General features: G+C 47.7%; 3 protein-coding genes across 3 annotated transcripts; 1 reads left to right on the top strand and 2 right to left on the bottom strand.

Moving 5' to 3' along the window:
- Window positions 1-5506: 5506 nt before the first annotated feature.
- Window positions 5507-6151, bottom strand: LOC134584800 (histone H1B-like). Its single transcript, XM_063440624.1, has one exon. It carries the CDS (start codon window positions 6149-6151, stop codon window positions 5507-5509), a length of 645 nt encoding a protein of 214 aa, XP_063296694.1.
- A 13913-nt stretch (window positions 6152-20064) lies between these two features.
- Window positions 20065-20475, top strand: LOC134584820 (histone H3). The gene has a single exon (XM_063440641.1). It carries the CDS (start codon window positions 20065-20067, stop codon window positions 20473-20475), a length of 411 nt encoding a protein of 136 aa, XP_063296711.1.
- Window positions 20476-22424: 1949 nt separating this feature from the next.
- On the bottom strand, window positions 22425-23069 carry LOC134584780 (histone H1B-like). The gene has a single exon (XM_063440607.1). The coding sequence runs from the start codon at window positions 23067-23069 to the stop codon at window positions 22425-22427; it is 645 nt and encodes a 214-aa protein (XP_063296677.1).
- Window positions 23070-25484: the final 2415 nt, after the last annotated feature.

Raw genomic sequence — 25484 nt, 5'->3', positions numbered from 1 at the left:
CAAAAAGTAATCGTATGTGGACTAATGTAGATACTTTCTAAGGACAGGTATCTAATTCAGTCGGGGGTTGGCTGAACAAATGGATACAACTAAACCTTTAATAAGAATAAAGCTAAAGGGGTGGGATACCCCAAAAGAAGTCACCAATATCAAGACTTACACAAAATAAAGACAATTACAAAAATAAATCCGTACATATCCAATGTGCAATAAAGGGAAAAGCCTGCTAAATGTTCCAAAGTAAGCCTGCGCACATTCCCCATAACTAGTGGAAATGATAGAAAATAGGGTAGGTAGGCTAGATATTGCACACTAGCTGTTTTGAGGTATATATGTCAAAAAGACCTTTTAAAGTCTAGTAAAATACTAGCGTGAGCAAAAAGACGCTAGAACCACATACTAGGCTTCCATGAGTTGCAACATAGTAATAGACAGTATCAGGATGAAGTGAAACATTGTTTCAATAGGCTATAACAAAAGAGAGAAAGAAAGGGATACACTTATCGAGTGAAATCCCTGGCCATGTAGCCATTTGGTAAAGGATTAGGTATAAGATCTCCTACAGTAGCAGCTTTTATAATATCCCTAATGTGACTTCAAGCGCTACCCTGAATAAGAAGCCTGTCCCTAATCTACAGTTACTAGATATACAGCCGCCCAACGAATATCTTCTAAGATCAAGTCCGGTATCTAGGTAGACTTGAAAGTAATAGAGCGGAGCAAACTGAGCATTAGGTGGCTAAATCAGCATGTGAGTGATACAAGTGTCTAAAATGTGCAAACACTAGCAGCTCGAGATCTTCAGAGTTACAGGACAGCATGGAAAGGGTTAAGTGAAAGGAAAGCTACACGTTTGCGTGAGCTTGTGGTGGGCAGCAAGTAAGCTGTAGAGTTGATGCATGGGTGTGATGCCAGCTCTGAGAGAGACAGTGTGGGTGGCTCTTAAAAGAGCCTTTGTGTTAGCGGGTGGTCAGGGAGGCGGACATTTACTTGGCGCTGGTGTACTTTGTGACAGCCTTGGTGCCCTCAGACACGGCGTGCTTTGCCAGCTCTCCGGGTAGTAGCAGGCGCACGGCAGTCTGGATCTCCCGGGAGGTGATGGTGGAGCGCTTGTTGTAGTGAGCCAGGCGAGAAGCTTCTCCTGCGATGCGCTCAAAGATATCATTGACAAAGGAGTTCATGATCCCCATTGCCTTGGAGGAGATGCCGGTGTCGGGATGGACCTGCTTCAGCACCTTGTACACGTAGATGGCATAGCTCTCCTTCCTGCTCTTTCTACGCTTCTTGCCATCTTTCTTCTGAGTCTTGGTGACGGCTTTTTTGGAGCCTTTCTTGGGGGCTGGTGCGGACTTTGCTGGATCAGGCATGATTAACGCTGTTAGCTCGCGAGCGAATAGCAAGCTGCTCCTCCGGCGGTTCTATTTATAAGCGGACCATGTAAATGAGGCCCTTCCGCTTCCCTTCCTGCGATTGGTTGCTAAAGTCAGATGACGTAAGGAAGCGGCTGTTTAACACTAGCTCCAGCAATAGATTGGTTCCCTGTATAACGTGTCTCTAATTGGCTGCTTGTAAAGTCATCCAATCACAGAGCAGAGTGTGTTTATAAATAGCCTGTGGTAGGGGAGGAGTTTTCATCTTCTTGCATTCAATCAAGAACAAACATGTCTGGCCGCGGAAAGCAAGGTGGAAAGACCCGTGCAAAGGCGAAGACTCGCTCATCCCGAGCGGGACTTCAGTTCCCAGTCGGCAGAGTCCACCGTTTGCTGAGGAAGGGCAATTATGCAGAGCGTGTGGGAGCCGGTGCCCCCGTCTATCTGGCTGCAGTGCTGGAGTACCTGACCGCTGAGATTCTGGAGCTGGCAGGGAATGCCGCTAGAGACAACAAAAAGACCCGCATCATTCCCCGCCATCTCCAGCTCGCTGTCCGTAACGATGAAGAGCTCAACAAACTGCTGGGAGGAGTGACTATCGCCCAGGGAGGTGTCCTGCCTAACATCCAGGCTGTGCTGCTGCCCAAGAAGACCGAGAGCCACAAGCCCAAGAGCAAGTAAAGCGGACAGCTGCTGCACCGGCCTCCCTCACCTACCAAACACAAAGGCTCTTTTAAGAGCCACCCACGTTCTCCACAAAGAGCCGATTAATTGTTCTGCTGCGCGCAAACCGTTCCTTGTATCTATACACACACACACACACACCACGCTGGGAGCTCATAAGCAAGCTAAAATATTAGGGCGCTTCTGTCACAGCACTGACTGAGTCCCATTTGCAGTCCATATCCTGTCCAACATTCCAGCTATAGAACTAGTTAAAATCAATGGCTGCCATGCATGTCTATGATAAAAGCAGCAGCAAATTAATGCCAATTGGGGCAAGTGTATATAGTGTGCAGGTCCTCTTTTGTTAAGCGGGGCATCTCTACATGTCGCTCACTCTCAGGATTCCCCCCTCTCCCGCTGTCTGGAGGACATGCCGGGTGAAACCTACTATGAGCGTTCAAATCCTAGCGGCGCTACAGCTCTGTTGTCTGTGCTGCTGGATGAGTTAACGCAGCCTTAATAGCCTGGCCTCTCGGCTGAAAACATTGTTTCAATAAGTGGATGCTTTGTAACATTTCCTGCTGCTCTGTCTCCTGGAGCTCATTTGTATGGCTACTGAGCGTCCTGTGAGTGAAAGTCCTTTATCAGACGTGGCTTCTATCCCATCGAAAGAAGCGGCCTTTCTGCATGTGTAAGAGGTCAATGTCCCATGCACCCCTCCCCCTCGATAAAGCCTATACAGCTATTAATAAGTATGTTGGGAGGAATACGTCCATTACTGCCCACTGCCATTCCTTTCAACTAGTAGCGTCTATAATAAATGCTGTCAGGACAGGAAGGGTCACTAAAGGCTTAGATCCCTTCTTTGGGCGCGTGGTCTCAATAGATGGAGGAGGGGGGAGGGGATGAAGCAGTTGATTTGAGCGGGCATTTTGAATGTGGGGGAGGGGATGAGAAGCAGTTGATTTGAGCGGGTATTTTGAAATGATTTACTATTTGTTTTCAGCCAATCAGAACATACCACCCACTTGATGAACCAATGAAAACGCCGTATCGGCTATAAAGCCCAGGCTACAGCGAGCAGCGTTCATTCCCTTTCGTTTTGCTACAATGGCCAGAACTAAGCAGACAGCCCGTAAGTCGACCGGAGGCAAGGCTCCCCGCAAGCAGCTAGCCACCAAAGCTGCTAGAAAGAGCGCCCCAGCTACCGGGGGAGTGAAAAAGCCTCACCGTTACCGTCCAGGAACTGTGGCTCTCAGGGAGATCCGCCGTTATCAGAAGTCCACCGAGCTGCTCATCCGCAAGCTGCCCTTCCAGCGCCTTGTCCGTGAGATCGCTCAGGATTTCAAGACTGATCTGCGCTTCCAGAGCTCTGCTGTCATGGCTCTGCAAGAGGCTAGCGAGGCTTACCTGGTTGGTCTTTTTGAGGATACCAACTTGTGCGCCATCCACGCTAAGAGGGTCACAATCATGCCCAAAGACATCCAGCTGGCTCGTAGGATCCGAGGAGAACGTGCTTAAGTTGAAACCTGCTAACAAACACAAAGGCTCTTTTAAGAGCCACCAAATCTGCACTCGAACGAGCTCCAACACATTTATAAAAACGTGTCTTTTAGCCTGTGACTTTGAGCGGGCTAGCTACGGAGCCCTCACACTACAATGCTCAAATGTCCCCACATATCCCATTTTCACGTCAGGCAACGATGTAGCCATCATCTCTGCTGGTCTATTTCACTGGCGATTTTACAATAACTTCACTATTTAGAATCCATCGTGTGGAGAGGCAGCAGGAAAAAGACTACTTTTTCGCTTAGAGGAGAATACATAGTTAACACAGGAGTGCATATGCAAAGCTAGTAACAATGTTTCTATTTAAGTGGCTGCAAGCATGTATTAAATGTAGGCAACAGTAACAATACACCAAAACCAGAGCTTTCTTGACAGTGTGTGTACGTACTTGCTCATAATCTAAATGCACCTCACTAGATCATAATTTTTTACATCCCCTACCATTAACAGAAGGCGGCTCCAAATCCTCCGATGGTTCAAACATGCGGTCTACAGATACAGTGTTTAGCAACCTTTCCCGTCTAGATGTTTGGGAGCAGCCTCTACTACTATCTCCTTCTCGGTGTATCTATGTAGATAGCAGGCAATTTATCAGGTGTGGAAGGGGTTAAAGTGATTAGGTTCAGTCTTTTAGTGAAAAAGTGGGTGGCCCTGAAAAGGGCCTTTGGGTTAATGGGGTGTGCGGTAAAGTCAAGCCCGAGTTTTAACCTCCGAAGCCATAGAGAGTGCGGCCCTGGCGCTTAAGAGCATAAACTACGTCCATGGCGGTGACAGTCTTCCTCTTGGCATGCTCGGTGTAAGTGACGGCGTCCCGGATGACGTTCTCCAGGAATACCTTCAGCACCCCGCGAGTCTCCTCATAGATGAGGCCGGAAATACGCTTCACGCCTCCCCTGCGAGCAAGGCGACGAATTGCAGGCTTGGTAATGCCCTGGATGTTGTCACGAAGAACCTTCCTGTGACGCTTAGCGCCACCTTTTCCGAGACCCTTTCCTCCTTTGCCTCTGCCAGACATGGTTCTGCTCTTCTTTCTGCACGAACGATATGAAATGCTGTGCAAAGCTCTTCCTTATATACTCCTCGGACGGACCGTATGGGGACCTGCAGCAAAGGAGGCGGGCGTTTTAAATACGCCCCTTCACTTTTTTTTTTCCCTCTCAATAATATGCTTAACCCTCTCCTTCCGTGCTCGAAATGGTTCTGGCGTTTAAAACCAAAGCTGTTTATGCTTCAAAAGATTTCACAATCGTGAAATCTTTTGAAGTATAATCATTTTATCATGTCTTTAGTGTTTCTTTGATAGTCGACTTAGCTACTGCACAAGGTATCATTTCTTGGGCTTTATCACTCTTTGAATATCGAAATAAGCGCCCGTTTCACACGTGGAGAGAGGACGAGGACAGTCCCTTTTATTATCACCATGTACAAAATCGCAATCCCTAAAATATGTTCTGCTTTATTATCTTACTGAAAAAGGCAATAACATTAAATCTAGTCTGGAAGGACACTGTGTGATATTCTATATATTATATGCGTTTCTCACTAAAACTGGCCTTTCGCAATTTAATGAAGAAACACCCTCACTATCTTAGAACGGAGGGAATTTCTAAGCCAAAAAAAAATAAAAAATCAACGCTCAAGTGTAGCACTGGTATACGGGGACTTAGCCACACCGACAAGATACATTCCTGTGTAATCTTTTCGAGCACTAGATGCTGGGATTACAGGATTCATTAGGTTATTCCTGACTTTAGAATGAGGGATGGAGGGGGAACGGTATGTGTGACATGACACCAAAACAAACACGTTGCCATCACTGATATATAGCTCTGAAATGAGAATGTGGTGGCTCTTACAAGAGCCTTTGGGGTTTGGAAAATAAAATTAAATGCGAGCAAGGCTTATTTCTTTTTGGGAGCTGCCTTTTTAGCCTTTGCAGGACTCTTTGCGGCTTTGGGTTTGGCTGCCTTTTTGGCAGGGCTCTTCACGGTCTTCTTAGCCGGGCTTTTCACTACCTTCTTGGGCTTGGCGGCTTTGACTTTCTTCGGACTTTTGGTGGCCTTTTTAGCGGAGGCGGCCGGCTTTTTGGCCTTTTTCGGGCTCTTTGCAGCTACCTTCTTAGGTTTGGCTGGAGACTTGGTGGCTTTCTTCGGGGCAGGCTTCTTGACTTTAGCCGGTGCCTTTTTCTTGGTAGCCTTGTCCTTGCTCTCCGCCTGCTTTTTGTTGAGCTTGAAGGAGCCGGAAGCTCCGCTTCCTTTGACCTGGACGAGAGTGCTTTTAGTCACCAAGCCCTTGAGAGCCAGCTTGAGGCGGCTGTTATTCTTTTCCACATCATAACCAGAAGCAGCCAAAGCCTTCTTCAGAGCTGCCAGGGACACCCCGCTGCGCTCTTTAGAAGCGGACACAGCTTTGACAATGAGCTCGGACACGCTAGGACCGGAGGGCTTAGCGACTTTCTTGACACCGGCTGCTTTCTTGGGCTGCTTCTTCTTGGAGGCGCTTTCTACCGCAGGTGCGGCGGCGGGAGCTGGGGCGGCTTCAGACATGGTCACTATTCTCTATGAAGATCAAGCAATAATACGCGCCCGCAGCAGCCTCCAAATTATACATCTCCAGCTAGCATCTTATTGGCTGATCTAACCACGCTCTGATTGGATACAGTCTTATGACACACCCTCCACTGTCCCTACTCCATCTTTTCACACTCTGCTCTCACGCTGTGTTTCCGAATGGATAAAACGAATACATTTAGGTAAAATAAGAGGACGGAGGTCGATGCCATCTATCGTGGAATGTACTAAACTATCTAACCAAGAATTCATTAGCAGCTCCATGGGTCCCGAGGGTTGTCACGATCTAGCAGAGCCGGTGAAAGCTGACACATCTCCTTTGGGATGAGCCTGATGTTCTCCACAAACATTACTGTGATAACTATTAAAAGAATATATTCCAAGGTTTTCTTTCTCACTCTTATGCAAGAAAGGGAAGGGGCCCGTGTTATCAAGGTGGGTTGAAGCTCGTGTCGTAAAGAAACAGAGAAAAGGGATTTTGATCCTCGTTTGTTCAGACAGGTAGCTCAGGTAGGATGTAGTAAGATCATAGCAGAAGAGCTCTTAGTCGTGGCAATTTTTAAATTACATAATTACATAATTGTATGTTATATATCTATGTTTACCCTCTAACAACAACTAAGACCAGTTATATTAAAACACACACACACTGTGCTCTCCAGGAAATCCTTTATGAAGCCTGGTGTAGGTCTGGCACAGTAAACAACAGCAATGAGTTCCGCACTCTAGGGACTTTTTCCAAAACATCAAAAACATTTCAATGCTATTTCAAATCATGATAAAAACATGACAGCAAAAATTGTCCTGATTTTAGCACCAAATTAGGAGCTAACATGTTGATCTGTGTGGCGGACCACCAGGGTATCACCTTCATGGATTCCCTTTCCCGTTGTATTAGCTAGTACAGCTTTCCACAAATACATTTGTCTAAACGTAATGCTGGGAGTCAGTGGCGTACACACGACCCATGGGGCCCCGGTGCTAAAATTGATCCGTGCCCCTCCCCCCACACTTACTCTGCGCGGCCCGGGGTCGCAACACATGGCGGCAGGCTCCGGGTTGCAGGGCTGCGACCCCTGTGACCGCGGTATGTACGCAAGTGTATGCAGATACACATACACTTAAAGGACCACTTTAGACACCCAGATCACTTCAGCTCAATGAAGTGGTCTTGGTTCCTTAAAGGACCACTTTAGACACCCAGATCACTTCAGCTCAATGAAGTGGTCTGGGTTCCAGGGCCCTCTAGTTTAACCCTGCAGCTGAATACATAGCAGTTTCGGAGAAACTGCTATGTTTCACTGATGATTAATCCAGCCTCTAGTGGCTGTGTCACTGACAGCGGCTAGAGGCGCTTCCGCGATTCTCCCTGTGAAAATCACAGTGAGAAGACGCTCGACGTCCATAGGAAAGCATTGAGTAATGCTTTTCTATGGGCGGTTTGAATGCGCGCGCGGCTCTTGCCACGCATGCGCATTGGGAGCTGAGAGGCAGGTCGGGCGGAGGGATCCCCAGCGCCAAGGGAGTCAGGCGCTGGAGAAAGGTAAGTGCTTAAGGGGTTTTAAACACACACACACTCTCACGAACAGACGCATACACACTAGCTAACAGACACACAAATTTACTGCCAAAGACACACTCAGTGACAGACAGAGACACATACACACTCACTTACAAAACACACACTCTCACTGACAAACACACACTCACTAAGACACCTAAGACTCACTAGACTCACTAACCTAAGACTCACTAACAGACTCACTAACAGACACACACAAACTAGCACACTCAGTAACAGACACACACACTCACTCACACACAGACACACACACTGACACTCACTAACAGACACACACTCAATAACAGACACACACAACTAACACACAGTAACACACGCAAACAAAAACTAACACACTCACTGACACTCACTAGCAGACACAGTAACACACACACTGGCACAAAAATGTGCACTAACACACACACACACACACACACACACACTGTAGCACTAACACACATACACACGTTTTTTTGTGTGTTTTTTTTTCAGATTTAATCCCGCAGCCTCCCTTTCCAGTCCAGTCCAGGGGCTGCCCGGTGACCGGTCCTGCTGGCTCGTGAGGGAGCACTGTCCCCTGAGCGCTCTCTGCCCAGCTCCCTCGCGCATTTTTACTGATGCCGGAGCCAGAATATAACTTCATATTCCGGCTGCAGCATAAGTGCGGGGCGCGCAAGGGAGCTGATCAGAGAGCGCTCAGGGGAGAGTGCTCCCTCGCGCGCGCGCCCGGTAACACCAGGGCCGGCCTCGGGGGCCCTGATGTGGCCAGCTCCTTGTCCCCCCAGTAGAAGAGTCTGCCCACACTGGCGTACATACCGAGTCGCTAGGTGGCCGGGCCCCCTGGTGGGCCGGGCCCAGTCGCAGCTGCAACCCCTGCGACCGCGGTATGTACGCCAGTGCTGGGAGTAGATCTGGTTTATTCAGGCAAGGCACACAGAATTTATACACAGACCCCCAGCATGGGGTCTCCATTCATGGACACACAATCCTGGACACACTTTGATGGACTGCATGGTACCCTGACTGGGCACCTCTGCCAAGCTTGCTTCCTAGCTATCACTGGGACACCAGTAGTGCTATAGCCCCTACCCGCTGCAGCTTGGCTGGGGTCTATCCAAACTTTCCTAACCTGTAACAGGGTCCTAGTGATTAAGCTCTCTTGCACAGAGTATAGCTGTCTCACCCAAACACGAGCCAAGACGGGACGGAGCCTTACTGCTGAACCGGCCGGTCGCATGCTCGGGATACAGTTGCGGCCTGCGGAAGGTCGAGACGAGGAGAGACGGCCGCTCTCCCTCGGGTCCGGTTGTGGTGTGATGACCCCCCCCCCCCCCATGTACCAGCGGGGGTCATCACACCACAACCGGACCCGAGGGGACAAGCACAGCAAGAGTGGGCAAAGATGGCCGCCAACACGTGACCAAGTGTGTCCCAGACTCCAGGGATCCCATTGCCCTGGCATTTGAACGCTTTTGGGAGCAATACTGGGAACAAGCTAAACAGAGCCAAACAAGACCCACGGCTGCAACAAGCCCTCCACAGAACGGGGACAAACCACCACAGCCAGGGCGGAAAGCTGGCGCTACACAAGCGGGGAAGCGGAGGAGGAAGCCGCACAAAGCGTCCCGACACAGAGCTGACAAGCGGGTTCACTCAACTCCGTACCCCCCACATGCCTACCAAACAGCGGAGGCCTCCAACAGCCTCTAAAGCGGCTCCTACATCGGAGAAATCGGAGACGGAGCGGGCCCACCCGAAGGTAGTCACCCATCATGCACTGCCCAACACCCGATATGACCAGCACCTTGGCACAGACCTGCTGCACTCTCCCAGACGGGGAACAGGCTGAGGGTCGGACCGGCCCTGGGACAGCATGACTGTTGAGAGACGTACTCACAAACTGCTACTACACCCTGGACATTAACTGTCCCTCTTGGCGAACACGAGTACTAGCCCTTATGCATACTGCTGGCCTGTGAGGGTGACTTTATCCCAACACGAGCTTGTTATAGATAGAAGCAGCATTATCTATTTGTTTTTTGTTTTTTTTCGTTTTATTACTCAATGGTACAGATACATCTATGCCGGCTAATTGCATGTCATTACTTAACTTAGCCTGATTACAGCCAGGCTACCAACATGCTTACTAATGTAGAAAGGTACTGCTGGGGATATCTCACCTCTATTAACGTGCTTACAAGGTGGTTTTATAGCTCACCGGTTTAACATTGTAGTCTAACCTGTTTTCAATGTTGTAAATTCTCTGATATATAGCTGATAACAATCTAACCTGGATAACCTAGTTTAACGCTGTTATTGATAATATTATTAGATATAACTCTTTGTCATGCAATAATAATCCATAAAACTGTGCTATGTTTTAATGCCTAACCAATGTAAATCTATGTATGACGCTCTGCATGCTCTAGCTGTTGTGGCATTGTGTGCTTTATGTGATTTTTCATGCACAAATAAAATAAAGAATTAAAAAAAAAACACGAGCCAAGACTTAGTAAAGGGTGAAGTAGAACTGTGTTATCCAGTGTGTGGTGGCCACTCGGGTAGGGGCAGAAGTCTCCCAGCTACTCTGTGTCCCAGATACCGCACTTCAGCCATACCAATGTGACACTTGTCTGGCTTCAGAGTTAAGCCAGCTGCTCTAATTCGGCCGAGAACCTTCCCTACATGGATCAAATCTTCCTCCTAGGAGTCACAATTGATAGCTATGCTGTCCAGGTACAAACGTGCAAATTCCTGGAAGCCATTGAGGAACCTATCCACCATAGGTGGCTGGGACATTCTTCATCTAGAACGGCATGACCTGATATTGGAATAGGCCAAGCGGGGTGACGAATGCCGACTTGGGGATAGCCTCCTCGGCCAGGTGAATCTGCTAGTAGCCCTTGCATAGGTCTGTTGTGGCGAGATACTGTCCCCATGCTATATGATGCAATAGTTCCTCCAGGGCATGGGATAAGAGTTGGTAAGAGTCCGATCGTTCAGTCGCCTGTAGTCCACGCAGAAGAGTGTTGTTCTGTCCCGCTTCGGTACTAGGACTACAAGCCAAGTCTGAAGCCTCAATCACTCCTAGTCACAGCATTTACTGTATATCCTTCCGTATCTCTTACCGGACTGCCTCGAGAATGTGGTAGGGGTGGTTGCCTCATAGGTGCTTGTCCTGGGATTTCCACGTTGTGTACAGCCAGGGTGATGTACCCAGGGTCTTGGGAGAAGGTCTCTCGTTTAGCTTTCAATAATTTGTGGGCCTGAACTATTTCTTTATCAGTCAGTTTGTCTCCTAGTTTGACTTGAGCGATAAGGTCAACTTGGGAGTCTCCCTCTAGCAAGTCAGGTAATGGGAGGCTGTCTAGATCCTCAGAAGCTGGGGCGCACACTGCAGTTACATCGTCCTTCCTTTTTTTGTACTCTTTAAGCATATTAACGTGGAAGGAGCAGTTTACTCTCTCATCTGCACAGCTGGCTACTACATAGGTGGTATTGCAGATATGCTCCACCACCTTGTAGGGACCCTGCCATGCCGCCTGTAATTAATCATGACAGACCGGTTAAATCTTTTGTCCAACACGGAAACTACGCAGTCGGGTACCCCGGTCATACCATACTTTCTGTCACCCCTTGTCAGCTTGGAGGTTCTCTTTTACCAACTTAGCCAACTGTTCCATGTGGTCACAGAGTTTTAGCACATTCCCCCATCCCAATGCACTGTGATGAGGTCCTCGTAATCTTCTCCCATATAATAGTCCAAAGCAGTTCCTGCGGTACCTCCCAATATGCACATAAGAAGTGCGGTAGGAGTCGCTCCCAGTCTTGGCAAGCAGTGTTCTGTTGAACCGCTCGCAGATATATATATATATATTTTTTTTTTTTTCTGCGGGTTATAAGGAGAACTCAGAATGGATTTTACTGAGACTACCTAGAAATCCCAAAGCTGACCTAAAACGGATCAAGCAGTGTCTGTTCGGCTTTTTTTCCTTTTTCCTTTTTTTTTTTTTAGAAATTGTTTATTTTAAAATTCTTGCAAATGTAACAATTGATACTTCAAAAATGTGTATAACATTGCTGCTTTAGTCATAATGTCTAGTACAAAGTTCACATTCAGTAACAGAAATACTTGTAGTCGACATAGAGGGGAAGTGAAGACCAAAAATAATAAGGGCGTTGATATTCAAATAGATTCGCTGGTAGTTCAAGGTCTCATATTATCTCCAGGTGGGTGTCACTATCGGTCTGTTTGACTGGTGTTCATGAAGTTACACTAGGGTTCCCAGGAGGTCATGTATATGTGGTATTTGCCGGTTAGTGAGAAGCTAATTTCCTCCATTGTTCTAATGCTTTCTACTCTCCGTACCCAGTCCCTAATGGTAGGTGGGGCTGTTTTTTTTTTTTTCCAGTGGAGGGTGATAAGCAGATTTGCTGCTTTGAGCAGATGTATGTCTAGGGTCCTAGTGTCCCTTGGTATGGAGGGAGGCAATATAAGATATAGGAGTGTTTCAGGTGGGTAGGGTATGGTGGTTCCCGTTATGAGGTGTATGAGACTGGAGATCCGTGACCAGAACTTTTGGTTCACCGTGCATGACCACCAGATGTGAGCCATGTCCCCAATGGCCTCTAGTCATCTACAGCAGTTATTGGACGTGCCTGGGAATGCCCGTTTGAGTTTGGATGGGGTGTAGTGCCATCTAGCTATTTTTCTTATAGTTACTTTCTTGTGTCGCTAAGCTGGTGGATGATTTTTGTGTCAGGAGGAATATTTGCTTCCAGTCATTATCTGCGAAAGATAAGTGCAGTTCTTGTTCCCAGTGTTTTTTGTAGAGTAGGTTGATTGGTTGGCTAGTGTCCTGTAGTAGGCATATGTGGTTTTGACCTGTTTCTTTTTGAGTGTGCATTGGGTGCACGTAAGTTCGAATTTGGTCAGTGCTCGGTGACCTTGTTGGGGGTATTTGTTGGTCCGCAAAAAGTGAATGAGTTGATCGTAGAGAAATTTTTGAAGGGTCGTGGGAGTTCCCTGCGGGTGTAGGGACGACAGGGGCCTAACTCCCTCATTGTCAAGGAGGTCTCGTGAAGGTAGGTATGCTGTGGTATGATATTCTCGGTTTGCCGCTCCCGATTCACCAGGCTTGAAGAGCGGATTGTGAGTCAGTGGATATAGCGGTGATGGGTATGGTGATATGTCCGCCGCCAATGACTCATGTGTGACCACATTCTCAGTGTCGGAGTAATGGTCGGGTGTTGTTTGTGCATAAGGAAGGATTGGCCAGAGTTGTGCCATGGTATTGTGTGTATGGGGACACGGAAGATGTTATTCTCTACATCTACCCATTGTTTGGTCGTGTTTTTGCCTGTCCAGTCATAAATCCTGGCCAATAGTACTGCACTGTGGTATCGTTCCACATCTGGCAGCCCCAGATCCCCCTCCGTCTTTGATCTTGTGAGCAGCTGATAGGCTAGCCTGGGGCGTTTGTGGGACCAAATAAATGTCGTAAATAGTTTTTGTATGGCAGCAAAGAAGGTTGTGGGTAGAGTGATCGGGAGAACTTGCAGCAAGTATAATATTCTTGGGAGAATACTAATTTTCAGGATATTTATCCTGCAAAACCAGCTGAACTGCGAAGTGTGCCATTTAGTAAGATCTTTGGTTCTAGCTTGGATTAGCAGGGGGGTGGGGGGTGGTTTCATATAGTCGTGAGATAACGGATGGTAGTGCTACCCCCAGATATGTTATATGCTCTGTTCCCCAGGAGAATGGGAAGTTTGATTGTAGATGTGTTTTGGTCGAGTTTAGTACTTTCAGTGGGAGGAGTTCACATTTACCTAGAGTGGCTTGAAAGGTGAACACTTTGCTATAGAGAGACATCTCCTCCAGTATATGAGGGAGTGAGGAGCTGGGTTCGGAGACCGTGAATAGCATGTCATCTGCAAATGCTGATATTTTGTGTTCTGCCCCTCCAAATTTGAAACCCTTGATGTTAGGATTTTCTCTAACTCCCTGGAGGAATGGCTCCAGGACCAGGACGAAACGAAGAGGGGTGCTATTGGAGATGGGTACTGGGAGTGAGAGTTGGCCGTTCACGAGTAGCCTAGCCGTTGGTCTGGAGTATATAGCTCCCATCCACCTTAGCCAGTTTGGGCCAAAGCCCATCTGTTCCAGGGTGGCAAGCATCAGGGACCAGTCCACCCTGTTGAAAGCCTTTTCGGCATCTCTGGAGAGTAACAGTGTCTGGGTGTTTGTGTGTTCAGAGTGATGCATGAGATTAATGAGTTTGGTGATATTATTTTTTAGCTTCTCGGCCTTGTATAAATCCAGCCTGGTCTGGGTGAATTAGCTCTGGGAGCTTGAGGCGTAGGCGGTTAGCTAGTGTTTTAGTGAAATTTTTTTAAATCAATATTTTTAAGTGAGATAGGCCAATATCTCCCACATTGGGTCAAATCTTTACCTGGTTTGGGTAGAGTGCAATAGTGGCTTCCGATGCCTGTGGGGGTATGGAATTGTCTTTAAGTAGGGAGTTGAGTGCGTCTAGGAGTGGGGGTATGAGCTGGATGGAAAAGCTCTTGTAGTATTTGGCCGTGAAGACATCTGGGCCCGGGCTCTTTCCTAGTGGGAGGGAGTGTATCACTACTTCTAACTCCTCTTTAGTTGTGGGAGAGTCAAGTCTTTGTTGTACGTTGGGTGGGATTGTCTTGGTGATCCTTTGTTTGAGGAAAGCTCTTATGTCAGTAACATCTGGGGGGAGAGTCCCTCAAGTTGTAAAGTTTGTGGTAAAACTCCTGGAAGGCTAGCATGATGTCCGCCATCAGATTTGACTTGGTCCCTTGTGGAGTCTGTATGGATGAGATAAATGTGGTTTGTCTTTGTGTTTTTAGAGCTTGCGCTGATAGTCGTCCCCCTTTGCCCCCTTGGGTATAGTACCGGTGTCTGGTAAGAAGAAGACTTTTCTTGATTTGTGTTCCATTAAGGGTGGCTAGCTCTGAGCGTTTATCCAAAAGTGTTTTATATGTGGTGAGGTCTAGGTTGTTTTTGTCTGTGGATTCAAGTGTTTCAACAAACAACCGGGCACCTATTTTAACTAGCAAATTGTCCGGCAGAGCTGCAGAGGCATATCGAGCAGTATCAGAATCGGAAATGCATCTATACGAGAAGGTCAAGGAGAAATGAATGGTTCAATACAATATAACCCCGGAAACCTACCGGAAAAACAAACAAACGAGAGGATTACGTTAAGGGCACAAAGACTACTATACCAAATGGGCATTTTGAAGCTCAGCCATGATATTCCCCTTGCAGGGCAATTAGACATTTGGAAAGCGAATCATCGGATCATACAGGGATATAGCCAAACCTTTGATATGTGTCAGCGAGTAGAGAAAAAAGGTGAATACCCGAAAGCTAAATAAAAATCCCTACCCATAGTAGATGAACCCTTTCACCGAGTAGCAGTGGATCTCATATGGCCCCTAAGTAAGTCTAGCCCATCGGGGAAGAAATTTGTCATAGCGGTGGTAGATTACGCAAGCATATACGCGGAAGCTATTGCCCTCCCAATATAAAAGCTGAACTGGTTGCAGACGTCTTGGTTAGTATATTAACCACGGTTGGGTTTCCCAGAGAAATACAATCTGACCAAGAAACCCAGTTTACAGCAACTCTGACTCAACAGATGTGGCAAAGTTGCAGAGCAGAGCCTAATATCACATCCCCATATCACCCCCAAACCAATGGATTATGTGAGTGCTTTAACGGTACCCTTAAGCAGATGCTTAAGAATTTTACCGCCACCCACATGGACTGGGAAAGGTTCTTGCCCAACTTACTGCTCGCATAAAGAGAATTCCCATAAGATTCCACTGGGTTCTAACCTTCTAACCCTTGGAATTGTTGTATGGTAGAAGAGTAAAGGGATTGTTAGACCTAGTAAAAGAGCACTGTGGAGGTGTGGGGGAGGGGGGGGGGGAGACATGGGAGAAGAGGGAACCTCCATTGTGCCATATGATCTGGAACTCTGGGACCAGCTGCAGGCTCTTACTGAATCCGTTCGGGAGAGCTTGAAAATGGCCCAGGAGAGACAGAAGAAACAGAAACAAAAGGTTCTGGTGCTTAAATCTACAAAACAGGATCAACTAAGGGAGGGGTTAGGTGGCAGAGAGATGTAGGGAGGAGGTGGAAGATTGAGGGAGGTGGTGAACGGTGGTAGAGTGCCTGAGGGAGAGACAGGGTGACACAGTAAGGGAGCGGTACAGTGGTGTGAAAGTGAGGGAGGGGATTCCAACTGGTGGCCCCTGGTGTCTTTGATCCCTGGTGCTCCAGTAAGCTCGCTCTACAATTTGTCCTGAGAGACTGCACAGTCTGCAACTCCACCAGGTGTGAGCTGCAGATTGTGCAGTGCCTCACAATATCCAGAAGTCAGAGCATTGAAGTGGTATCCCGCGGCGACGGTCTGATTGGCCAGAGATCGCGAGACACTGCCTAGTCAGCGGAGCTGCAGACTGTGCTGGCTTTCTGCTTCTCAGGACAGAGTGGAGGGACCTCGCAACCAGCGGCATACCGGGCAAGGTGTGGGGTCCTTGTACCTGACACAGTATGCCTGCCCTATGGCGAGTTAGGCCTTAGGCAGCCGCCTAAATCGCTGCTCAGTGCCGACTGCGGTCTCTCTCCCTCCAGTGCAGCATTTTCTATTTGAAGCTGGGAGGTAATGATAGTCAGTCACTTCCCAGCATCTCATGCTACAGGGATCCCGTTGGGCAATTAAACAGTGCTTACCGAGTCCCTCTGCAGCAATGCCCATCAGGTTTCTTTAAGTGTATGGGCTACCCAATGGGCAAATCACTACAGAACTCCAATTTTGTTCTCGCTGGACCATAGGTTCCTGCAGAAAACCAATTGGAAAAACGCTGTTTGAGTGTATACAGGCACATCTGGTGAGAAAGTGTATAATGTGTTGGCGCAATAAACAGGAAAAAAGGCAAGTTACAAAAAAAAAAAAAAAATGCTTATGTCTTTAAGATCAAAACAGGCTTATCAGATTGTCTTTAATAAGCTCAACATTTCTGCAGACACTAAAATCATCATGCTGATATTTAGATGAAGCCTCAATGGTCTAAATTGTTCTTTACTGGCAAACACCAAATCAAAAAAAAAAAAAAAAAAAAGAGGATTTCCATGTATCCAAAAAGTAATCGTATGTGGACTAATGTAGATACTTTCTAAGGACAGGTATCTAATTCAGTCGGGGGTTGGCTGAACAAATGGATACAACTAAACCTTTAATAAGAATAAAGCTAAAGGGGTGGGATACCCCAAAAGAAGTCACCAATATCAAGACTTACACAAAATAAAGACAATTACAAAAATAAATCCGTACATATCCAATGTGCAATAAAGGGAAAAGCCTGCTAAATGTTCCAAAGTAAGCCTGCGCACATTCCCCATAACTAGTGGAAATGATAGAAAATAGGGTAGGTAGGCTAGATATTGCACACTAGCTGTTTTGAGGTATATATGTCAAAAAGACCTTTTAAAGTCTAGTAAAATACTAGCGTGAGCAAAAAGACGCTAGAACCACATACTAGGCTTCCATGAGTTGCAACATAGTAATAGACAGTATCAGGATGAAGTGAAACATTGTTTCAATAGGCTATAACAAAAGAGAGAAAGAAAGGGATACACTTATCGAGTGAAATCCCTGGCCATGTAGCCATTTGGTAAAGGATTAGGTATAAGATCTCCTACAGTAGCAGCTTTTATAATATCCCTAATGTGACTTCAAGCGCTACCCTGAATAAGAAGCCTGTCCCTAATCTACAGTTACTAGATATACAGCCGCCCAACGAATATCTTCTAAGATCAAGTCCGGTATCTAGGTAGACTTGAAAGTAATAGAGCGGAGCAAACTGAGCATTAGGTGGCTAAATCAGCATGTGAGTGATACAAGTGTCTAAAATGTGCAAACACTAGCAGCTCGAGATCTTCAGAGTTACAGGACAGCATGGAAAGGGTTAAGTGAAAGGAAAGCTACACGTTTGCGTGAGCTTGTGGTGGGCAGCAAGTAAGCTGTAGAGTTGATGCATGGGTGTGATGCCAGCTCTGAGAGAGACAGTGTGGGTGGCTCTTAAAAGAGCCTTTGTGTTAGCGGGTGGTCAGGGAGGCGGACATTTACTTGGCGCTGGTGTACTTTGTGACAGCCTTGGTGCCCTCAGACACGGCGTGCTTTGCCAGCTCTCCGGGTAGTAGCAGGCGCACGGCAGTCTGGATCTCCCGGGAGGTGATGGTGGAGCGCTTGTTGTAGTGAGCCAGGCGAGAAGCTTCTCCTGCGATGCGCTCAAAGATATCATTGACAAAGGAGTTCATGATCCCCATTGCCTTGGAGGAGATGCCGGTGTCGGGATGGACCTGCTTCAGCACCTTGTACACGTAGATGGCATAGCTCTCCTTCCTGCTCTTTCTACGCTTCTTGCCATCTTTCTTCTGAGTCTTGGTGACGGCTTTTTTGGAGCCTTTCTTGGGGGCTGGTGCGGACTTTGCTGGATCAGGCATGATTAACGCTGTTAGCTCGCGAGCGAATAGCAAGCTGCTCCTCCGGCGGTTCTATTTATAAGCGGACCATGTAAATGAGGCCCTTCCGCTTCCCTTCCTGCGATTGGTTGCTAAAGTCAGATGACGTAAGGAAGCGGCTGTTTAACACTAGCTCCAGCAATAGATTGGTTCCCTGTATAACGTGTCTCTAATTGGCTGCTTGTAAAGTCATCCAATCACAGAGCAGAGTGTGTTTATAAATAGCCTGTGGTAGGGGAGGAGTTTTCATCTTCTTGCATTCAATCAAGAACAAACATGTCTGGCCGCGGAAAGCAAGGTGGAAAGACCCGTGCAAAGGCGAAGACTCGCTCATCCCGAGCGGGACTTCAGTTCCCAGTCGGCAGAGTCCACCGTTTGCTGAGGAAGGGCAATTATGCAGAGCGTGTGGGAGCCGGTGCCCCCGTCTATCTGGCTGCAGTGCTGGAGTACCTGACCGCTGAGATTCTGGAGCTGGCAGGGAATGCCGCTAGAGACAACAAAAAGACCCGCATCATTCCCCGCCATCTCCAGCTCGCTGTCCGTAACGATGAAGAGCTCAACAAACTGCTGGGAGGAGTGACTATCGCCCAGGGAGGTGTCCTGCCTAACATCCAGGCTGTGCTGCTGCCCAAGAAGACCGAGAGCCACAAGCCCAAGAGCAAGTAAAGCGGACAGCTGCTGCACCGGCCTCCCTCACCTACCAAACACAAAGGCTCTTTTAAGAGCCACCCACGTTCTCCACAAAGAGCCGATTAATTGTTCTGCTGCGCGCAAACCGTTCCTTGTATCTATACACACACACACACACACCACGCTGGGAGCTCATAAGCAAGCTAAAATATTAGGGCGCTTCTGTCACAGCACTGACTGAGTCCCATTTGCAGTCCATATCCTGTCCAACATTCCAGCTATAGAACTAGTTAAAATCAATGGCTGCCATGCATGTCTATGATAAACGCAGCAGCAAATTAATGCCAATTGGGGCAAGTGTATATAGTGTGCAGGTCCTCTTTTGTTAAGCGGGGCATCTCTACATGTCGCTCACTCTCAGGATTCCCCCCTCTCCCGCTGTCTGGAGGACATGCCGGGTGAAACCTACTATGAGCGTTCAAATCCTAGCGGCGCTACAGCTCTGTTGTCTGTGCTGCTGGATGAGTTAACGCAGCCTTAATAGCCTGGCCTCTCGGCTGAAAACATTGTTTCAATAAGTGGATGCTTTGTAACATTTCCTGCTGCTCTGTCTCCTGGAGCTCATTTGTATGGCTACTGAGCGTCCTGTGAGTGAAAGTCCTTTATCAGACGTGGCTTCTATCCCATCGAAAGAAGCGGCCTTTCTGCATGTGTAAGAGGTCAATGTCCCATGCACCCCTCCCCCTCGATAAAGCCTATACAGCTATTAATAAGTATGTTGGGAGGAATACGTCCATTACTGCCCACTGCCATTCCTTTCAACTAGTAGCGTCTATAATAAATGCTGTCAGGACAGGAAGGGTCACTAAAGGCTTAGATCCCTTCTTTGGGCGCGTGGTCTCAATAGATGGAGGAGGGGGGAGGGGATGAAGCAGTTGATTTGAGCGGGCATTTTGAATGTGGGGGAGGGGATGAGAAGCAGTTGATTTGAGCGGGTATTTTGAAATGATTTACTATTTGTTTTCAGCCAATCAGAACATACCACCCACTTGATGAACCAATGAAAACGCCGTATCGGCTATAAAGCCCAGGCTACAGCGAGCAGCGTTCATTCCCTTTCGTTTTGCTACAATGGCCAGAACTAAGCAGACAGCCCGTAAGTCGACCGGAGGCAAGGCTCCCCGCAAGCAGCTAGCCACCAAAGCTGCTAGAAAGAGCGCCCCAGCTACCGGGGGAGTGAAAAAGCCTCACCGTTACCGTCCAGGAACTGTGGCTCTCAGGGAGATCCGCCGTTATCAGAAGTCCACCGAGCTGCTCATCCGCAAGCTGCCCTTCCAGCGCCTTGTCCGTGAGATCGCTCAGGATTTCAAGACTGATCTGCGCTTCCAGAGCTCTGCTGTCATGGCTCTGCAAGAGGCTAGCGAGGCTTACCTGGTTGGTCTTTTTGAGGATACCAACTTGTGCGCCATCCACGCTAAGAGGGTCACAATCATGCCCAAAGACATCCAGCTGGCTCGTAGGATCCGAGGAGAACGTGCTTAAGTTGAAACCTGCTAACAAACACAAAGGCTCTTTTAAGAGCCACCAAATCTGCACTCGAACGAGCTCCAACACATTTATAAAAACGTGTCTTTTAGCCTGTGACTTTGAGCGGGCTAGCTACGGAGCCCTCACACTACAATGCTCAAATGTCCCCACATATCCCATTTTCACGTCAGGCAACGATGTAGCCATCATCTCTGCTGGTCTATTTCACTGGCGATTTTACAATAACTTCACTATTTAGAATCCATCGTGTGGAGAGGCAGCAGGAAAAAGACTACTTTTTCGCTTAGAGGAGAATACATAGTTAACACAGGAGTGCATATGCAAAGCTAGTAACAATGTTTCTATTTAAGTGGCTGCAAGCATGTATTAAATGTAGGCAACAGTAACAATACACCAAAACCAGAGCTTTCTTGACAGTGTGTGTACGTACTTGCTCATAATCTAAATGCACCTCACTAGATCATAATTTTTTACATCCCCTACCATTAACAGAAGGCGGCTCCAAATCCTCCGATGGTTCAAACATGCGGTCTACAGATACAGTGTTTAGCAACCTTTCCCGTCTAGATGTTTGGGAGCAGCCTCTACTACTATCTCCTTCTCGGTGTATCTATGTAGATAGCAGGCAATTTATCAGGTGTGGAAGGGGTTAAAGTGATTAGGTTCAGTCTTTTAGTGAAAAAGTGGGTGGCCCTGAAAAGGGCCTTTGGGTTAATGGGGTGTGCGGTAAAGTCAAGCCCGAGTTTTAACCTCCGAAGCCATAGAGAGTGCGGCCCTGGCGCTTAAGAGCATAAACTACGTCCATGGCGGTGACAGTCTTCCTCTTGGCATGCTCGGTGTAAGTGACGGCGTCCCGGATGACGTTCTCCAGGAATACCTTCAGCACCCCGCGAGTCTCCTCATAGATGAGGCCGGAAATACGCTTCACGCCTCCCCTGCGAGCAAGGCGACGAATTGCAGGCTTGGTAATGCCCTGGATGTTGTCACGAAGAACCTTCCTGTGACGCTTAGCGCCACCTTTTCCGAGACCCTTTCCTCCTTTGCCTCTGCCAGACATGGTTCTGCTCTTCTTTCTGCACGAACGATATGAAATGCTGTGCAAAGCTCTTCCTTATATACTCCTCGGACGGACCGTATGGGGACCTGCAGCAAAGGAGGCGGGCGTTTTAAATACGCCCCTTCACTTTTTTTTTTCCCTCTCAATAATATGCTTAACCCTCTCCTTCCGTGCTCGAAATGGTTCTGGCGTTTAAAACCAAAGCTGTTTATGCTTCAAAAGATTTCACAATCGTGAAATCTTTTGAAGTATAATCATTTTATCATGTCTTTAGTGTTTCTTTGATAGTCGACTTAGCTACTGCACAAGGTATCATTTCTTGGGCTTTATCACTCTTTGAATATCGAAATAAGCGCCCGTTTCACACGTGGAGAGAGGACGAGGACAGTCCCTTTTATTATCACCATGTACAAAATCGCAATCCCTAAAATATGTTCTGCTTTATTATCTTACTGAAAAAGGCAATAACATTAAATCTAGTCTGGAAGGACACTGTGTGATATTCTATATATTATATGCGTTTCTCACTAAAACTGGCCTTTCGCAATTTAATGAAGAAACACCCTCACTATCTTAGAACGGAGGGAATTTCTAAGCCAAAAAAAAATAAAAAATCAACGCTCAAGTGTAGCACTGGTATACGGGGACTTAGCCACACCGACAAGATACATTCCTGTGTAATCTTTTCGAGCACTAGATGCTGGGATTACAGGATTCATTAGGTTATTCCTGACTTTAGAATGAGGGATGGAGGGGGAACGGTATGTGTGACATGACACCAAAACAAACACGTTGCCATCACTGATATATAGCTCTGAAATGAGAATGTGGTGGCTCTTACAAGAGCCTTTGGGGTTTGGAAAATAAAATTAAATGCGAGCAAGGCTTATTTCTTTTTGGGAGCTGCCTTTTTAGCCTTTGCAGGACTCTTTGCGGCTTTGGGTTTGGCTGCCTTTTTGGCAGGGCTCTTCACGGTCTTCTTAGCCGGGCTTTTCACTACCTTCTTGGGCTTGGCGGCTTTGACTTTCTTCGGACTTTTGGTGGCCTTTTTAGCGGAGGCGGCCGGCTTTTTGGCCTTTTTCGGGCTCTTTGCAGCTACCTTCTTAGGTTTGGCTGGAGACTTGGTGGCTTTCTTCGGGGCAGGCTTCTTGACTTTAGCCGGTGCCTTTTTCTTGGTAGCCTTGTCCTTGCTCTCCGCCTGCTTTTTGTTGAGCTTGAAGGAGCCGGAAGCTCCGCTTCCTTTGACCTGGACGAGAGTGCTTTTAGTCACCAAGCCCTTGAGAGCCAGCTTGAGGCGGCTGTTATTCTTTTCCACATCATAACCAGAAGCAGCCAAAGCCTTCTTCAGAGCTGCCAGGGACACCCCGCTGCGCTCTTTAGAAGCGGACACAGCTTTGACAATGAGCTCGGACACGCTAGGACCGGAGGGCTTAGCGACTTTCTTGACACCGGCTGCTTTCTTGGGCTGCTTCTTCTTGGAGGCGCTTTCTACCGCAGGTGCGGCGGCGGGAGCTGGGGCGGCTTCAGACATGGTCACTATTCTCTATGAAGATCAAGCAATAATACGCGCCCGCAGCAGCCTCCAAATTATACATCTCCAGCTAGCATCTTATTGGCTGATCTAACCACGCTCTGATTGGATACAGTCTTATGACACACCCTCCACTGTCCCTACTCCATCTTTTCACACTCTGCTCTCACGCTGTGTTTCCGAATGGATAAAACGAATACATTTAGGTAAAATAAGAGGACGGAGGTCGATGCCATCTATCGTGGAATGTACTAAACTATCTAACCAAGAATTCATTAGCAGCTCCATGGGTCCCGAGGGTTGTCACGATCTAGCAGAGCCGGTGAAAGCTGACACATCTCCTTTGGGATGAGCCTGATGTTCTCCACAAACATTACTGTGATAACTATTAAAAGAATATATTCCAAGGTTTTCTTTCTCACTCTTATGCAAGAAAGGGAAGGGGCCCGTGTTATCAAGGTGGGTTGAAGCTCGTGTCGTAAAGAAACAGAGAAAAGGGATTTTGATCCTCGTTTGTTCAGACAGGTAGCTCAGGTAGGATGTAGTAAGATCATAGCAGAAGAGCTCTTAGTCGTGGCAATTTTTAAATTACATAATTACATAATTGTATGTTATATATCTATGTTTACCCTCTAACAACAACTAAGACCAGTTATATTAAAACACACACACACTGTGCTCTCCAGGAAATCCTTTATGAAGCCTGGTGTAGGTCTGGCACAGTAAACAACAGCAATGAGTTCCGCACTCTAGGGACTTTTTCCAAAACATCAAAAACATTTCAATGCTATTTCAAATCATGATAAAAACATGACAGCAAAAATTGTCCTGATTTTAGCACCAAATTAGGAGCTAACATGTTGATCTGTGTGGCGGACCACCAGGGTATCACCTTCATGGATTCCCTTTCCCGTTGTATTAGCTAGTACAGCTTTCCACAAATACATTTGTCTAAACGTAATGCTGGGAGTCAGTGGCGTACACACGACCCATGGGGCCCCGGTGCTAAAATTGATCCGTGCCCCTCCCCCCACACTTACTCTGCGCGGCCCGGGGTCGCAACACATGGCGGCAGGCTCCGGGTTGCAGGGCTGCGACCCCTGTGACCGCGGTATGTACGCAAGTGTATGCAGATACACATACACTTAAAGGACCACTTTAGACACCCAGATCACTTCAGCTCAATGAAGTGGTCTTGGTTCCTTAAAGGACCACTTTAGACACCCAGATCACTTCAGCTCAATGAAGTGGTCTGGGTTCCAGGGCCCTCTAGTTTAACCCTGCAGCTGAATACATAGCAGTTTCGGAGAAACTGCTATGTTTCACTGATGATTAATCCAGCCTCTAGTGGCTGTGTCACTGACAGCGGCTAGAGGCGCTTCCGCGATTCTCCCTGTGAAAATCACAGTGAGAAGACGCTCGACGTCCATAGGAAAGCATTGAGTAATGCTTTTCTATGGGCGGTTTGAATGCGCGCGCGGCTCTTGCCACGCATGCGCATTGGGAGCTGAGAGGCAGGTCGGGCGGAGGGATCCCCAGCGCCAAGGGAGTCAGGCGCTGGAGAAAGGTAAGTGCTTAAGGGGTTTTAAACACACACACACTCTCACGAACAGACGCATACACACTAGCTAACAGACACACAAATTTACTGCCAAAGACACACTCAGTGACAGACAGAGACACATACACACTCACTTACAAAACACACACTCTCACTGACAAACACACACTCACTAAGACACCTAAGACTCACTAGACTCACTAACCTAAGACTCACTAACAGACTCACTAACAGACACACACAAACTAGCACACTCAGTAACAGACACACACACTCACTCACACACAGACACACACACTGACACTCACTAACAGACACACACTCAATAACAGACACACACAACTAACACACAGTAACACACGCAAACAAAAACTAACACACTCACTGACACTCACTAGCAGACACAGTAACACACACACTGGCACAAAAATGTGCACTAACACACACACACACACACACACACACACTGTAGCACTAACACACATACACACGTTTTTTTGTGTGTTTTTTTTTCAGATTTAATCCCGCAGCCTCCCTTTCCAGTCCAGTCCAGGGGCTGCCCGGCGACCGGTCCTGCTGGCTCGTGAGGGAGCACTGTCCCCTGAGCGCTCTCTGCCCAGCTCCCTCGCGCATTTTTACTGATGCCGGAGCCAGAATATAACTTCATATTCCGGCTGCAGCATAAGTGCGGGGCGCGCAAGGGAGCTGATCAGAGAGCGCTCAGGGGAGAGTGCTCCCTCGCGCGCGCGCCCGGTAACACCAGGGCCGGCCTCGGGGGCCCTGATGTGGCCAGCTCCTTGTCCCCCCAGTAGAAGAGTCTGCCCACACTGGCGTACATACCGAGTCGCTAGGTG

This window comes from Pelobates fuscus, unplaced genomic scaffold (genome assembly GCF_036172605.1).
Source record: "Pelobates fuscus isolate aPelFus1 unplaced genomic scaffold, aPelFus1.pri scaffold_24, whole genome shotgun sequence".
NCBI classification, from domain to species: Eukaryota; Metazoa; Chordata; class Amphibia; order Anura; family Pelobatidae; genus Pelobates; species Pelobates fuscus.
Note: the sequence above shows the minus strand (reverse complement) of the source record. Positions and strands in the feature narration are given on the sequence as shown.

What these genes read in the sequence shown, in the direction of transcription:
- LOC134584800 (XM_063440624.1), bottom strand. Translation starts at nt 6,151, where the DNA reads ATGTCTGAAGCCGCCCCAGCTCCCGCCGCCGCACCTGCGGTAGAAAGC.
- LOC134584820 (XM_063440641.1), top strand. Translation starts at nt 20,065, where the DNA reads ATGGCCAGAACTAAGCAGACAGCCCGTAAGTCGACCGGAGGCAAGGCT.
- LOC134584780 (XM_063440607.1), bottom strand. Translation starts at nt 23,069, where the DNA reads ATGTCTGAAGCCGCCCCAGCTCCCGCCGCCGCACCTGCGGTAGAAAGC.